Source organism: Taudactylus pleione, unplaced genomic scaffold, assembly GCF_031769625.1.
Source record: "Taudactylus pleione unplaced genomic scaffold, aTauple2 ptg000037l, whole genome shotgun sequence".
In the NCBI taxonomy this organism is placed as follows: domain Eukaryota; kingdom Metazoa; phylum Chordata; class Amphibia; order Anura; family Myobatrachidae; genus Taudactylus; species Taudactylus pleione.
In genome coordinates, this window is record NW_028284439.1 from 11,273,009 (window position 1) to 11,290,308 (window position 17,300).

Sequence of the window (17,300 nt, forward strand, 5' to 3'; positions counted from 1 at the left end):
CCTTACGTACAGTATAGGACTGTACTCTGGAAGTCTGGCTGATAGCAGCTCCTGTATCTCCTCACACTGTATGAAAGGAAACTGAACTTGAGCTTTCAAAGATGAGCCAATATCAGTCAGGTTAACAGGTCTTCCACTTAAAACAAATGTGCTCATGGAGTACACAGAAGAAAAATTGAGCCATTATCGGCCAATAAAACAGCTGCTGGTAGCAGCATTAACATATGTGAGAACATGAAGTAGTAAGTACATTATACTCTTGTCCACCTTGGAAACTGCATACTTTTGTACAAAGGCCACCAAAGGCTGGGCTCTCAATGTCAAGATGGCAACTAAGTAGGGTGCTACATTTTGCATACACAGTTTTGGCTGTAAATTGTTACCTTAACCAACAAGGACTGGGCTGTATATTGGTCACTTGGCCACTAAACTGTTGGATATCAAGAAATCATTCCCGTATTGCTCGACAATTGGCTCTATGATGGTATACTGTACAAGACAGGACACCATGATGCTAGTATGGAATCGGTATGAATTACCACTGGACCCCTTGCCGGCAGTTCAAATCCCGACAGCGCCTGGCCGACAGAGGAAGAAATCCCAATCGTCCCTAGGTAAGTATTGACCAACCTAATCAACCCACTAACCCTCCTTTAGGGTGCCTAACCCTAACCTTCCCCCCCAGTGCCTAACCGTAATCCCCCCTACCCCGCCGCCTAAACCTAAGTCCCCGGGGGGCGCCTAACCCTAACCTCCCCCCCCGGGGGTGCCTAACCCCAACCCTCCCTCCCCCTAGTCTAACCCTAACCTCCCGGAAGGGTGCCTAACCCTAAGTCCCCCCAGGGAGTCCTAAACCTAACCCTCCCCCTCCGGCGCCCAGCATCCGCTCGATCGGGATGCCGGGCGCCAGTCTCCCGACGTCGGTCAAATGACTAGCGTCTATCATTCGTCCCTAGTCGGGATAACAATGTCTGGAAGCCGGCGGTTGGCATTCCGTCCGCCGGCTTCCTGAACGTATACCTGCTGGTATATTGTGTGGGTACTTATAATCTGCATATTTTAGTGTGCTGGGAAAAAGTTGGGTATAATGTGTAAATATAAATGGCAATAGTAAAACAAATCTAGATCATCTAAAAATAGTAAAAATTGTTTTGTCAACTTTGCCTTGGGCGACACAGCAGCTTGTCTTGCCACTGGCTAGGCCCCCATGTGCCATCTTTAGCATAAATTCCGGAGAACAAATAACACCCACTGTCATGGTTTCTTAATAATGAGAATCAAAAAGTAAAATTAGATTAGATCATTCATACAAGTGGCATTGCACCTTAAAACACAGCTTTACTACAAGCGAAGGTATTAGATTATTAAATTAGCTATTACTGTTTCTAGCTGTGCGAGAACTGTTTAGTCTAATATACAAGCTGATACTACATGGATATGCTTTTTTTAACATACTTAATACATGATGTAACATCTATAGAAGTCTGTTAAACATTATTGTAATTAATTTATTTTTAAATAAACTGAAACAGACTAATTATAGTTTTGTGCTCCAAATGTTGCAATATACAGTATATATATCCTAGGTCTTAATTTTTTTTCTACCATAGAAGCATAGAATTTGATGGCAGAAAATAATCAGTTACTCCATCTGCTCTACCTATTTCAGTTCCAATTTGTCTTACTTATCATTTAAAATATATAATACAATACAAACAGCAAATCACACATACATACTAACAAAAACAAAAGTCACAACATGTTCGAAGACAAAAATAAGAAGACCCTGTAATAATCTGAAATGGTCCTATAACATGGTGTAATAACTTATATCAGCTATGAAACTCTAAGGGCTGTATTCAATTAGGTGTGATAAGTAGCGGTCGGTGATCAGCGTTCACATGGTGAAGTTATCGACGTATTTGTCAGTTTTGATGCTATCTTTCACGTACTCTCTCAATGCGCGCTCCTGCTTTTCGTCCTATCCAATTTCAAAACAGGCGAAAACGCATACGTGCGAAAACTGTGAATGGTGAAACGAGCGAATTGTATAGCACAATTTGGGGAAATCAGTCTGTACCCCATAAAAAGCATAACTGACAAAGCAAATCAATATAGAAGTGTATTAATAGCCCTAATAAATGTATTTTGGGTTCTTAAATTATGCAAATATGCATATAACAGCCATCTGACACAAGTGTGGAAAAATCATATAAAGCAATTTCTTTTGTAAAAAATAATTGTTGTAGTTAAATTGGGGGTACAATAAAATGGGTGCTAATATATATATATATATATATATATATATATATTATATATATATTTTTTTTAATACTTTTTTTTATTGAAGCACATGCATCAGTTACAGATAGTACAAATAGTAGACACTACATACAGCAGGTAACAAATTGACACAGATATATTAATTACAATATTACAATGTTGTTATGGGTCATACAAAATGATAGATGAGAAAAAAAAGTGTTAGACACAATAAAAACAAAACCACTAAGGAAACGTACATGTATGACAGCACATAATGCTCAGCTTCACCACTACTATTTCTAAATTTTCCAACCCAAAAAAAAAAGGGAACTAACTGCTGGACAGCACTCTCCATCCCTGAAAACCTTACACTAAACATTGTGAAATATTTATATGGAAAAACAACTAATAGGAGACAATTTTAGACTCTTCATTCAACTAGTCAATGTAGATGGATAATGCTATAAGCAAGTATTTGGAATGCAGTCCATTACAATATAACAAAACAGTAAAATATATAAATGTAAACACTGCATAAAAGTGGTATCGGGAAAGTACTAGTCTAATATTGTAAATAGTAATCGCTAGTATGTTCTATGTTTAAAGAATAACAATGACAGAATGATTCCGTAATATACAAAAAAATAAAAAAAAAAGTGTATATATGAAATAAGAAATGTATATTTAAGCGCCAGACAGGATCAGACGGGTGCTAGTATATTTATGTGTCTATAAAGTGCAGAAATACACCTGCTGCAGCCACCTGCAATCCTAAATACATGTCCCATCCATACAGCTCCCCAAAATACCTGAGCCAGTACTTTAATCCCATTTTCAAACACTTTTTAAATTTTCACCCCAAAATGACATACAGTCAGGTGCATAAATATTGGGACATTGACAGAATTTTCATATTTTGGCCTCTATTCACCACCACAATGGCTTTGAAATGAAACAAACAAGATGTGATTTAACTGCAGACTTTCAGATTTAATTTGAGGGTAATTACATCCAAATCAGGTGAACGGTGTAGGAATTACAATGGTTTCTATATGTGCCTCCCACTTTTTAAGGGGCCAAAAGTAGTGGGACAAACTAAACAATCCTAAATCAAACTTTCACTTTTTAATACTTTGTTGCAAGTCCTTTGCATGCAATTACAGCCTGAAGTCTGGAACGCATAGACATCACCAGACGCTGGGTTTCATCCCTGGTGATGCTCTGCCAGGCCTCTACTGCAAATGTCTTCAGTTCCTGCTTGTTCTTGGTGCATTTTCCCTTCAGTTGTGTCTTCATCAAGTGAAATGCATGCTCAATCGGATTCAGGTCAGGGGATTGACTTGGCCATTGCATAACATTCCACTTTTTAGCCTTAAAAAACTCTTTGGTTGCTTTTGCAGTATGCTTCGGGTCATTGTCCATCTGCACTGTGAAGCGCCGTCCAATGAGTTCTGAAGCATTTGACTGAATATGAGCATATAATATTGCCTGAAACACTTCAGAATTCATTCTGCTGCTTTTGTCAGCAGTCACATCATCAATAAATACACGGGAACCAGTTCCATTGGCAGCCATACATGCCCACGCCATGACACTACCACCAGCATGTTTCACTGATGAGGTGGTATGTTTTGGATCATGAGCAGTTCCTTTCCTTCACCATACTCTTCTCTTCCCATCACTCTGGTACAACTTGATCGTTGTCTCATCTGTCCATAGAATGTTGTTCCAGAACTGTAATGGCTTTTTTAGATGTTGTTTGGCAAACTCTAATCTGGTCTTTCTGTTTATGTGGCTCACCAATGGTTTACATCTTGTGGTGAACCCTCTATATTCACTCTTGTGAAGTCTTCTCTTGATTGTTGACTTTGACACATATGCACCTACCTCCTGGAGAGTGTTCTTGATTTGGCCAACTGTTGTGAAGGGGTTTTTCTTCGCCAGGGAAATAATTCTTCTGTCATCCACCACAGTTGTTTTCCGTGGTCTTCCGGGTCTTTTGGTGTTGCTGAGCTCTCCGATGCATTCTTTCTTTTTAAGAATGTTCCAAACAGTTGATTTGGCCACACCTAATGTTTTTGCTATCTCTCTGATGGGTTTGTTTTGATTTTTCAGCCTAATGATGGCTTGCTTCACTGATAGTGACAGCTCTTTGGATCTCATATTGAGAGTCGACAGCAACTGATTCCAAATGCAAATGTCACACCTAGAATCAACTCCAGACCTTTTACCTGCTTAATTGATAATGAAATAACAAGGGAATAGCCTACACCTGTCCATGAAATAGCTTTTGAGTTGATAGTCCCTTTACTTTTGACCCCTTAAAAAGTGGGAGGCACATATAGAAACCGTTGTAATTCCTACACCGTTCACTTGATTTGGATGTAATTACCCTCAAATTAAATCTGAAAGTCTGCAGTTAAAGCACATCTTGTTTGTTTCATTTCAAAGCCATTGTGGTGGTGAATTGATGCCAAAATATGAAAATTCTGTCAATGTCCCAATATTTATGCACCTGACTGTATATGGGGGAATGAAGCTAATTCTATTTTTTTTTTGCCTAACTAGTCATTGGGGAGGGGTGTCCAAAGGGTGCTGAACCAAGTCCCCACATCTTTAGGCAAAAATAGAGATTTTGCACATGTTATCACCTGCCTCACATGGTGAAAACGTTTTGCCGGTCTCTGCCTATAAAGTTTGCGCACATGCAAACACTTCGGCAACTGAATAGTGCGATACGCTGGTATGCGCAAAAAGATCCCATCAGCTAATGTTTTTCGGCAAACATGACTTTTCGCACCTAACTGAATACAGCCCTATGTTTCTTAACAACACATTAAGTGACTAATTCAGAGTACGAAGTAAACTGAAATAAGGGAGCAAAAATAAAAAGTAATTTGCGTCAAAACCGTGTTGCACTGCAGTTGGGGCAGATTTAGAATGTGCAGAAACAGTTGGGAAGTCTAAATCAGTGTAAAAATAAAGCTGTAGTACATTATTTGTTTGCTACATGCAAAACCATTCAGTATTTTCCCTGCATGCAAAAAAATAAGAGAGATGCATTTGCACTCCTTGTATTGCAACTTGTTTTTTTCCAGGAGCAAATTGCTCCTATTTTATTTGCTACAACTCTGAATGAGGCCCTTAATGTTTGTTATGCAGGGATGTAATTGCTTTAACTCTTGTCATGCTTGTCAAAAAGCTGTTTAAACTACATTCTTTGTAGGCATAAGTAAATGAAGACCCTAAATTTATGTGTATTCTTAAAATAGGACTTCCACATACCTTAAAAGCCATAAACTTATGATATGGCTTTGGAGCCCAGGCATAAATCTCTACTGAATTCTTTAGTGCAATAACCAAGAACTTGATTCTTTCATATTTCACTGCAAGATAAAACAGGTTATAAAGTACAGTTTCTAAAATACTGGAGGCTTTATGTAAGAACAATAGGTTCACTGCAGTTATTGCGTAGATTGACACAGGATGCATCTCCCTGCAATCTAACTCTATAATGATATTCTTACATTGCTGCAGAACCAGAAATGAATGACAGGCATGATATTAGCCTCGGAAAAGCATACAGTCTCTCAAAAACTACATATGATAAAGGAAAACAAAATGTATATTTTAGACAATCTATAAATAGTATTATAGTATATAGTAAATGTAAGCAGAGAATAAAAGTATATGCTAAGGTAATTTGCATAGGATCACTTGATATGGAGTGACCCAAAACGCTTAACCTACAGATGTGTGCTTGCTCATCTAGGATCAATACGCCAGCAGCGTTATATGCCTGGCGTGAATGAGCTGCCAGGTCCTGTGCAACTCTGCTAGCATCGGGCATATCTTTTTTGCTGAAAATGTCTAAGTCGCAATGCGATGTGACTAGTAATCATCAGCAGACTGTGTAGATTAATATGATATGTGACACTTGTATATCTGTGTGCGACTAAGTCTGTATAAAGGTGCCTACACACTAGACGACCTGCCAACAATGCAATGTCGTCAGTGATTTCCCTTAAACTCTCCCCGGCACTCCAGGACACGATATGGTGCATAAACTGTAGAATCTGACTACGATTTGCAAATCTTTAGATCGCGCGCGATATATGACCTGGACTATATGACAAACGTACATGCACAGATCAGTGATATGTGCATGCATAAAAAAAATGATTAAAACAAGTGTAAAAATAAAACAAAAAGGACGTGGCCTGCCCCCCTAAAGCACAACCACCCCCAAGGCTTTTCATTGCTGTCCTGGTTGTGAAAATACAGGGGACAAAAGATATAGGGGTCCCCCTGTATTTAGCACAACCAGCATTGGGCTAAGCGAGACGGTCCTGGTGTTGGAAATACAGGGGACAAAAAGCGTAGGGATCCCCTCTATTTTCATAACCAGCACCAAACTCTTTCTAGCGGGGGACTAATGCACAGCTAGGGGAACCCTTTCACCGGGTCCCCCGGCCAAAGCATTACATACACAGTCACATGCACACTGACAATGACACATACTCACCTAGTATCCCTGTGGCCGTGGCTAATTACCTCTCCTGGGGCTATCCGATTAGCCCCGATGCCGGCACTGATCGGGCATTTTGTTTGGCCTGCCTCAGGCAGGCGAAACCAAATCCGTGATGAGCCATTTTTCTCCTGATCGCGGCAGTGAAAATACAGACGTGTCCAGCTACATCGTTGCTGCATATGCAGATCGCGCCACGCATGGCGTGAGGTATGCACCCGCGAACAGATACGCGCACTGTGATCGCACCCGCGAACCCATAGGATTGCATGGTGCGATCGCAGTGCGCACCATAGCGTATGCTGCTGCAGGTAATCGCATGGCGTGATACATGCGCACGTTTGTAGCGCGATCGCCAAAGATATAGCTGGATACAACTGTAGGTCAGCAACTTTTCGCGGATCCTATGTGTTTTCGTGAGAAAAAGTTTTAGGACATAAAAAACGGGTTTAAGTGGATACCATGGAAAAAAATGGGCAAAAATCAATGAAAAAAAACAGTTTTTTCCGTTTGAAAATTTTTCGCTGCTAATTGGATACCAGCCATAGTCACACACAGATGTAATACGAAATTAATCAGCACAGTCTGTTGGTGCATCCTAGTAGCAGCACATTGCGACGTAGACGGATTCTTTGCAAAAAAGATGCCTGGCGCTAGAAGTGTCTCTCAGGACCTGGCACGCAGAGAGGGGCTTTTTTACACGACTGCAGAAAAGATATGTAAGGAAACATCTGTACCAGTAAGTTTGTGGAGTGGGGAGAAAAAAACTGAAGTGCATCAGAGTAAATGAGATACGTGTACTGTAATCCAGAGCAACCAATAAGATATTTTACAGACTTGTGAAAGAATGTCTAATTTGTTGCTGTGAGTCACTGGACATGTGTGACATCTACAGGATGTTAATTAGCAGGGATAGGAGGCTGTTAATTAGTATGGATAGAGCATTTCTGAGTAAAACAATAAGTAGTAGATAGGATATAAAACGGCAGTAGCAGCACTAAGTTAAAAGGATGGACATCTCCATCGGAACAGCGGGGGCCCGACATGGATGAAGATCCCGATCGTCCTTTAAGGTAATTACCGCTAATCTGTTTTCCCCCCTAACCCTCCCTTAGGGGTGCCTAACTCTAACCTCTCCCCCAGTGCCTAACCCTAACCCCCCCTTCCCCGCTGCCTAAACCTAAGTCTCCCGGGGGAGGGTGCCTAACCCTAACCCCCCTCCCCTAGCCTAACCCTCCCAGGGGGCTGCCTAACCCTAAGTCCCCCCCCTGGGAGCCCCTAACCTAACCCCCCCTCCCCCGTGGCTGTCCGCACCCGACTTACTTTCGATCGGGAAGCAGGGCGCCGGGCTTCCGGCGTAGGTAAAATGACAGGCGTCAATATTTCGACGCCTGTCATTTAACCTTTGCCGGGATTAGACAGCCCGGAAGCCGGCGGTCGGGATTCCCTCCGTCGGCTTCCTGACTGTTTCCCATCTCCATCATCTGTGTTATGTTAAGTGTGCATCACAAATGTATAAATCACAGAGAACCCATCACATCTTCAATGATCACACATATAAAATCTGGCCATGTAACCAGGGGCACCGAGAGGAGGAGCTGGGTTCCAGGTATAGGGTCCAGGCCTGTCAAGGAGGTGCAGGGGGAGAAGCTCCAAAAAGTGATACATTAAAAAGTGATATACTACCAGCCACTCAGCTCCTACCAGTCATGTACCAGGCTGTGTTTGGAAGAGAACAGTTAGCAGCTGATTGGTTGGTACTTTATCACTTTCCAGAGCTTCGTACAACTGCCCCTATTGTGTGGCCACACCCTCTTCAGCAACGCTACACTAGATGGTGCCCTGACAGTCCTAACATGGTGTGACCATACACACACATAGTGGCCACGCCCCCCTCTTTGTACCAGGTCCTGATATTTCTAATGGGAGACCTGAAGTAACTGGCATTAATATACAGTATTTCATACACTAACATAACATTAACTATAGTAGTGTGTGTATATGTGTATATATATATATATATATATATATATATATATATATGTATATATATATATATATATATATATATATATATATATATCTAAGATCCAGTCAAGAAAAGTCCTTCTCTCCAGTCATCAGGTCTGTAGTTTGTGAATGCATCCTTTGCTCAACATTTATTAGTGAAAAAATCTCCTGTTATAGCTTTGGTAAATGATAATGGTAGAAACTGTAAAATCAGCACTATAACATGTTGTATAAATTTTATAAAATAGTATCTGGCTACTATAAATTTCAAGGATACTTAGATGTTCTCCCAACATACTCTCCCAAGCTTGGGTCGGCTAACAGTCAATTCTCCTGTTAACACGGTGAGCAGGTCAGATGTCTTAAGAATAACGGACAGCACAGCAGCCCATAAAGAACAAAACATTTAAGTGTTGTTATTTCAGGTTATATTTCATTTATTACTGCTGGTGTGACCAGATCAAATCAGTTGGAACACAAGGTTTTAGACCATTTAAAACACTTCTCAGACAAAACTTACCAACTTTATAATGTACACAGCCTTCTAAATCTCCTACAGTTATCCAACCCTGCTTCTTCTCCACCTCTGGATCATTGTGCAGTATTCGATTCCGCAACCAGGAAAGGTAGTACACTCTTAGCTTGTTCTTTTTCCCTAAAGGGATACACATGAACAGTGTGACTGTAAACTAAATGTATAGGACTTTCAAGATGAATATTCTTTTTTTCTTTGGGGGGGGGGGACGGGACTGCATAAATGAATATATGCGATTGGACATGCAGTAAGGAGTTTGACAATTAAACTACGGGGACACCCCAACATTTTAATAATGGGATTTAAAGCATTTCAACAGTGTCAGCTTTACAACTTCAAATATGATGCCACCGTCAAATTTGAAGTTGTAAAGCTGACATTGTTAAAATGCTTTAACTCGCATTAACATGTCGGCATGCCAATTTGACCTCACAATTATACAAAAGTACAAGCATACAGTTATGAAAAAGGACAAGCACAAGGGAAAACTGCAATATTTGGTGTGCAGATCAAATCAGTGTTTTTTATATTGATTTAGTAAGAGCATGTATACTTACACACCTACACTTTCTATGGTTTAGGAATTCTTAAAAAAACAGTAACAAAAATAAAAATAAAGGGCAGATGTAGTCGTTTGGTCTTATCACCAAATAATCAGAATTGCATCTGGTCTGGCATTGACATTGTGGTCAACAGAATGCCAGATTTACCAGCATGTACAATACATTCCTTACGGATTCTGAGAATAGTTGGTTGTTTTGGTCTCACAAGCTAGGGTGATGGCTGGGCAATTTGAATTTATTGCCCGACATGATCATGTTTTGTGACCAGCGCCAGCTCTCTTACAGGATAATCTATACACTGAAGGAATCTCCCTCTTGTTGTGCCCCATTGTGAGGAATTGGCAATGTTTTGCAAAATGTTGGCTTCAAGATGTCACACCTGATATGGTCACGAGAACGTTCAGCCCTTCCAGAACTTCCATCTGCAGAAATCTTCTCCTGTTGATAAGGTTGTAGACCTTTCCTTGTCCGCTGCGATCCAACAACATTAGTCCATTCTCTGTGCCCACTAGTAAGTTTACACCTGTGTGTGCAGGGAAGAATAAACGTTCATCGTCAAATGGTTGTCCTGACATTCTAGTAATTGTTTTGTAACTCATCACAGGAAGGACACTAATAGTATGTGGGTATAGTCATTATGTGGGTGGAGAAAACTTTGTGTCTTTGGCCTACAGTAGCTAATAGGCTTGTGTCTAGCATGTTGGTAATTATTGCGCTAATTTGAATCGAGCGCAAAAGGCCCCCAAACACAAAAATACAATTTGATTTATTTACCTACAGCAGGAAATGTCACTGCTTGATGCCTGCACCGGCATGTACAGCTGATGGATAACGTGTGGCCCATTATGTGTATCCGTTTACTTGGACCACCCATATGAGTGACTGGATCTATTCAACTGGGGTGTGTTTGGTCAAACTGGCGAGAAATCGATTTATCTAGGCTGTCATGTTAAACATCAGATCATCACATGCAGGGACATACAGTATTTAGCTATTTAAGCACATGTTCTGGTGTGGACATTTGATGTGTAATGTATGTAGTCACTAAGAAAGATGTACCAACATTACAAACCTACTCATGAGACAATGGAGAAGGTAATACAAAACCAAGCAGTACTGTACATGTGATTCTGCTTTTCATGCTCATAGATCTTTTTAATGAACAGATGAAACAACAAAAAAACACACAAGAGAAGACTTACCCCATAATGCTGCACACAGTATCTCAGAATTAAAGCGTTTCTTGTATTTCCGGATCTCTGGAGTATCGCTGTGAGGACGAATATTGGTAGGGTTCACGTTTACCACTGATATTTTTCTGGCCTCATTCAGCTTGGCTTGTTCTTGTCTAAGCAGTTCGCTAGTAAACAGGGCTAAAAAAAACACTCTCTTCATTCAGCAAAAAAATAATAAGAAAATGGAGCATGCGTGTTCTGTCACAAATCTCACAATCTGACATTTTGTACTGGGTATGGACAACCACTGGCACCCCAGACATTACCGACTTTCATTTCCCTGAATCATCCACGGGAGGGATTTGAAGTTTATCAACTTATGGTGTGCACAGTGTTGTACACCCATATTTTTACATATGTTATATTTTTATTCTTAGGGGAAAGGAGATAAAGAAATAAAACGTCAAGCACAGCAACAAAACAAAAAGAACAAATTAAAATTCCTATTTTCATTCAGCCAGGAAGAATGACAATTGAGGCTGCTTTTTTTTTCATATTGTGTAACCCGGTGGTTCCCAAACTGGGTGCCGTGGCACCCTGGGGTGCCTCAGGGCACTTGCAGGGGTGCCTTAGGGTGCTCCAGTACCAAATAAAGCTATTTTTAGTCAGTGTGATAGGTAAAACCAGTGATAATGACTTCCAATCAAAAAATGTGGACAAAAGGTGCAGCCCTGTCAACCACCGCATAACTGAACCTAAGGGTGACATATAAGCACAATTTACTGTACATTTATTTTTTGTTTAATTTCTCAATAATAAACTTTTGGCCCAGGGATGCCGTGGAAAAAATGCTCATACTCTAGGGCACCGTGATTAGAAAAAGTTTGGGAACCACTGGTGTAACCCTTTCATGAAGTAAGTCATCTCCTCAACCGGTTTAGTCATGTAATTTTTTTTTAGGTGAATCGTATTATGATAGCAACAATTAAAAATTTAAAAGGAAAAATCGGTATTTAGACTTACAGCAATAACATGATATTTGTCAGGCAGAGACAAAATGGATGCTAAATACTCTTATGTTCACTCAAGTAAAATATAGATTTTTTTCTGAAACTGAATTAAATCTAGTAGTTTTATCTCAATAGGTATTAATTTATAGAAGTCCCCATTCTAAGTGGTATCACCCAGACAATTAACGCATAAGAGGTCTATTCATAAAAGTAAAATGATTCTGTTGTGTTTTGTATACACAGTTACATAATCATTTCCTCTGGTTCTCTCCTTAGCACTATCTATAGCACCTGTGCTCTTGGTGTTTGGTCTCCTTGTCTCATTTAGATACACTGTATGCTTTCCCTTACCATATGTACAGGCTCATCCAATGCCAAACTTCCCTTTCCTCCCTGAAACTCACCACCGCTTGCCCTCCCCTCGCTTCATGTCTTACCTTGTCTGTCCTTTTATTGCTATATGTTCTTCCTAGATAAACAATTCATACTGCATTGCACTTCTTGTACGTCAAGCTACACTGTTACTAATTACTATGTATATTCCCTATATCCCTATTTATTACAGCCAAAAGGAAGACCTAGGGAATTCATATACTGTACATTTTAATGTTTCAAATCACAATAATTCACAACAATCTGCTAACAACATAATTGTATGAGTGTACGAAAGACCTTCAAATCTTGTCCCCAGCCCTTTTATCATTTCAAGTCTCATCTGCAATTGTATATTTTATTAGCAGATCGACATATACATGTCCTTATTTTCAGCCTCTGTGATGTAATGTACAGAATGAGGATGTATAGGTCAATGTGAATACACTCTTCCCCTAACTTCTAAAATTGCCTGTTTGGCTGAAATGATATAACAATCACTCTGCAAACTGATCTATACTTGGGTGCCTGTACATGGCAAATACCATAAAACACCAATCTATAAACATTTTTTTAGTCTGTTTTAAATAGTGGGAAGCGTGTAAATAAATTGAGGCATCCCGAGAAAGCTGCAGCGATGGTCAAAGAAAGAATAAATGTTACCGTAAATGACTGGAAGAGGACGTAGTTGCATTGAGCAATTCAGTGGGAAAACAGTTTCAAATATGGAGAAAATGTGACATAATGACATCTATTTGTTGTATGCCATAATAAATGATTTCCTAGAAATCTACAAATGGTACATACTGCAATTAGTGATAACATACTAGGGAATATAATGTAAAGTGCACATTAGGACTGATCAGTAGAGCTCTTTAATGTGAAACTGTGGTAGATCTTGTATTTCCTGACTAACCAGGAAGACTTCACAATTCAGAACCAATATACCTGACATTCTAGAGCATAAGAGTATACTCAATACATGATAGGTGATAAACTTATCTGGAACATAGGAAAGAGAATAAAAATGCTAAAATATCAATATTCTTCTTCGGAAAGAAAGTGTTATTATCTGGAACACATCACCCCTGCTACACAACGGAAGCAGCCATTCTGTCCATTCTTCCTGACATTAAATGGGCTGAGCTATCACAAAGAAAACACTGAAAGTTATATTATAACCCTAAATAAATCACCTATCCACCTACCTGCAAGCTGCAAGACCAGAATCTAACTAGTAAAGTACAAACCATATTGCTCCTAATACCTGTTGCAGAAGACTCTTCATCATCATCATCGTCGTCGTCATCTTCATCATCATCATTATCTGTGGGTGAGGTCTGGTAAATTCTTGGATCAACAAATGGAGTAAAGGATGCTTTGTTGGTACTCCCCATACCGTACTACATTGATTAAAACAGGAAAATGTCAAATATCAAGATTAGTAAAAGCCTTTCACCAGTATATTGCTAATCATAGTATATTTCGGTCTCTTTAAATTATAAAACTGTGCTAAAATATACAATAGTTCAGAATGAATGTAAAGTTATGCTGTATAGTACTACTGTTAGTCTGCTTCAAATAGGCTGCACCTTTATGGAACCCTCTTCCTTGTGTACTTCCCCAACAAGTTTACAGGTCAGGGGAACAGCATGAACCTCTGGATTTAATTTGTAAAATATTAAAGATTTTTTAATACCTTTAAAATGGCCACTAAGCCTAAACTACAGGTTGATGTATGTAACAGAATTAGTAGCATGCACAAATATAGGTAGAAAAGTTTCCACATTTTAACAGAACCTCAGATGTCTGACATTCTACATACATTTCTTAAAGTGTTCATTCCAGCACTCTGCACCTGTCAAAACATGTGCAGTTCCTCTTTCCTACCTGGGGTGTCGCTCTCTTCTCTGGTGCTTCTAGCACACTCAACTAATGCAACATACTGCTGAGATATAGACCAGGTTGTGCTAGAAGTACTACAGCAGAGGACGACATCCCAGGCAGGAAAGAGGAACTGTACGAGTTGTAACAGGTGAAGGGATCTAGAATGAACACTATTTTATGCTGCAGATGTGTCAGTTTGTCCAATCAATTCTATGTCCTTTAATAGAGTTGCTGACAGGAAGTCTAATGTGCATAAAAAAAAAATATCCCCACATTCATCATTTTAGTTCAGGCTCTGTATAATCTGTGGAAGTTTATCCATGATCTGCTATGATAACAGCTGACACCTCACATCTGTATTAATAAGTAGTGTGAGTTCTTTTGCAGTTACACTTGTGAATGTCATCGTGTAAGATGACATGATGACGCAGACCCCATTTTTTCCAGATCACTGCCATATTACGCATTTCATTGCTGTCTGTGACACAACAGAGCAATTGAGCCCTAGCTGGAGGTATTGTGTGAGTTTATAGCATACTGTGCTCATGTGCATTTAAAAATCCCGAAACACATGATATTAATTTCAGTTCTGTATGTTCTTGTGCTATGACTATCTCATATTCATGCAGTAATTATGTAAAAAGATGTAGTATCCTTATAAAAAATAGGCAAGGAAAATGCAGAATATTGGGATTTCTTTTTCTGGAGCCTTTAGAGTCATAAGGCTGGTAATCATTTCAAAGCCTAAGGGCCTGATTCAGAAATGGACGCAATGGAGCGATTATTTGCCACTGCACATGCATTACAGCCGCACTGTGCACGCGGGCTTATTGATTAGAGATGGCGTACAAAGTGAGGATTTATTTACAAAGTGAGTGACAGGTAGTGAGCGTTTGGGGGAGGTAACTAAGAGGACAACTAAAAAACAAACAAACAGGCGTGCCGCCACCGAATCCATTCGCAGTTGTACTGACCCCGGCCTCTTAGTTGAGACCGACATTCTGAGACACCATAGGCTTGCTCGGAAGTTTGACGGTGCGAGCGATGTTGCGTCTTTTGTATGCAATTGACGAATCTGAGACGCCGATGCTAAGAATCTCTTTATAAAAGACAGCACCTGAATCATTGGTATATGTTCGCAAATCCCCTGCATCTGAAATTGCAGTTGGGAGTGCTACTGGGTCCACCACTGAATCAAGGGTCTTAGTGGTAATCTGCATTTATGGGATTATTTGCTCCAGTTATTGGCATTGCCACTTCTAGACAGGGTGGACAAGAAAAGATAATGAAGGTAGAATACACCAGAGTTAATACTTGCAACCAGTTAGCCAGCAAGCGGTAATGTTAGTTTGGTAGTGCCACCACCTACTTCAGTCCCAGCTTCCATCTCCTGTGCATGCGTTGAACCTCTCCCTACCGCCTCAGTTGGAGTACCCACCGGGGAGTGGCTCTGCTGGACTAAGTCAGGAAGGTTTATGTGTCCGGCAAAACCATTGCTTTCTGCATGGCCAGAGCGTATTTTATCTCCAGAAGTCTGTGGAGAAACAAGGAGAGTACATGGACAAGAGCTAAACCTTAACATTGAGATGGCGGAATCATGCAACGCAAGACTGAATTTCACCTAAAGAATTACATAGTAAATATATTTCAGTAGAAGAAAAGTTCAACATAAAAATAAGGTGACTCAATTGTTACTAAGATATAAAACAGCTAAAGTGTATCTGTCACCTAGAGGTGAAGGCAGAGACTTCTATTCATGAGAGCTATAGCAACCCCCAAAGTATGCCACCAGTTCCCTTCCAGTCCTTTTCCCGTCTTCCCTGAGAGAATATTAAGCATCCCAATGATGGATTCTTCTCACAAGCTCCCCCTCTCGACATTATCTCAGAGGAGACATAATTACAAAATATTACCTAAATGAATGGATCGCATGTGACTACTGTTGCATTCAAATTATGTAATACTGATATTTAAATGAAAAGTTAAAACCTTAATACTATAGTCTACTTGTCATCAGATTAAGTAATCAATGTATGCGCAAATAAAGGCAGCCATAAAGTTTTTGCATCCTTTAACCACGTGACAAATGTACAAAACACATTGAAACAACACACTACCAAAGCCATGACTGCACAATCAGCAGTTAAGCAACTATTGAGCAATGGGAAAATATACCTCAAACAGAATATAATGCCGGCAACAAAGATATTATATGACCTATGATGCTGGTTGGTAGTAGATTGTATTTAAATAAGCACTAACACTATGAAAAAGATTTTGCTAACGTCCCCCTCCTCCTGGCCTGCTGCATCTCCCAGGGCTGTGACGGTTCCGTAATACAGAGCAGGAAAACCAGATTAGTTCTCCAGTTTAAGATGATTTGTGATTAGTTCTCCACACCCAAGTTTTCTGACAGGGCTCTAACAGGACCGTGGAAATTGGCAGGATGAGCAGAGCCTGGCACTCCTGCTAGTCAGACTGGCATGTTAGTAAAATATTTTCCATAGGTGGTAATGCGGCTGTAAAGATGTAATCATTTGCATTACTTTCGTCAACACAGGCAATTTCTTAGAACTCTATACATGCTAGTGTTAGCCAAGGAGTGCTAAAACCTTTAATAAAACTTAACTTGAATTAAGGGTATACAAAGTAATTTTTCCCCTTCTCTCAAGCATTCATAATTTAAAGCATCAAAATGCAAAGCTTTCCAGGGTGAAATGATGGATCCAGCAAGTAGCAGATGATCTTTGATGTCAGCTCTGCATGATTCTCTTCCTGCATGTACTAGCAGGACTGACATTTATTTAATGAAAACCTGATCCTCTCAGCTGCTGTATATGAATAACTAATACAGCGAGGCATAGACTGGATGAAATAAAATATTTATTATATAGTTTATGCACTCATTATTATGTCAGGTTGCTGACAGACTCTGGAGACTCTCTTTACATTTAT

At 39.8% G+C, this 17,300-nt stretch overlaps 1 protein-coding gene across 10 annotated transcripts in view; it reads right to left on the minus strand.

Moving 5' to 3' along the window:
* The window catches only part of TNIK (TRAF2 and NCK interacting kinase), a 338,050-nt gene that overhangs the window by 6,747 nt on the left and 314,003 nt on the right, over positions 1–17,300 (minus strand). For 9 of the 10 annotated variants that reach the window (XM_088452395.1, XM_088452398.1, XM_088452396.1 and 6 more), the window contains 6 exons: positions 15,715–15,879; positions 13,726–13,861; positions 11,104–11,274; positions 10,281–10,424; positions 9,324–9,458; positions 5,551–5,651 (listed from right to left, as the gene is read on the minus strand). In XM_088452395.1, the coding sequence (XP_088308521.1) occupies positions 5,551–5,651; positions 9,324–9,458; positions 10,281–10,424; positions 11,104–11,274; positions 13,726–13,861; positions 15,715–15,879 (852 nt within the window). The remainder of the gene's footprint in view (positions 1–5,550; positions 5,652–9,323; positions 9,459–10,280; positions 10,425–11,103; positions 11,275–13,725; positions 13,862–15,714; positions 15,880–17,300) is intronic. The other variant, XM_088452397.1, reaches the window with a different exon arrangement.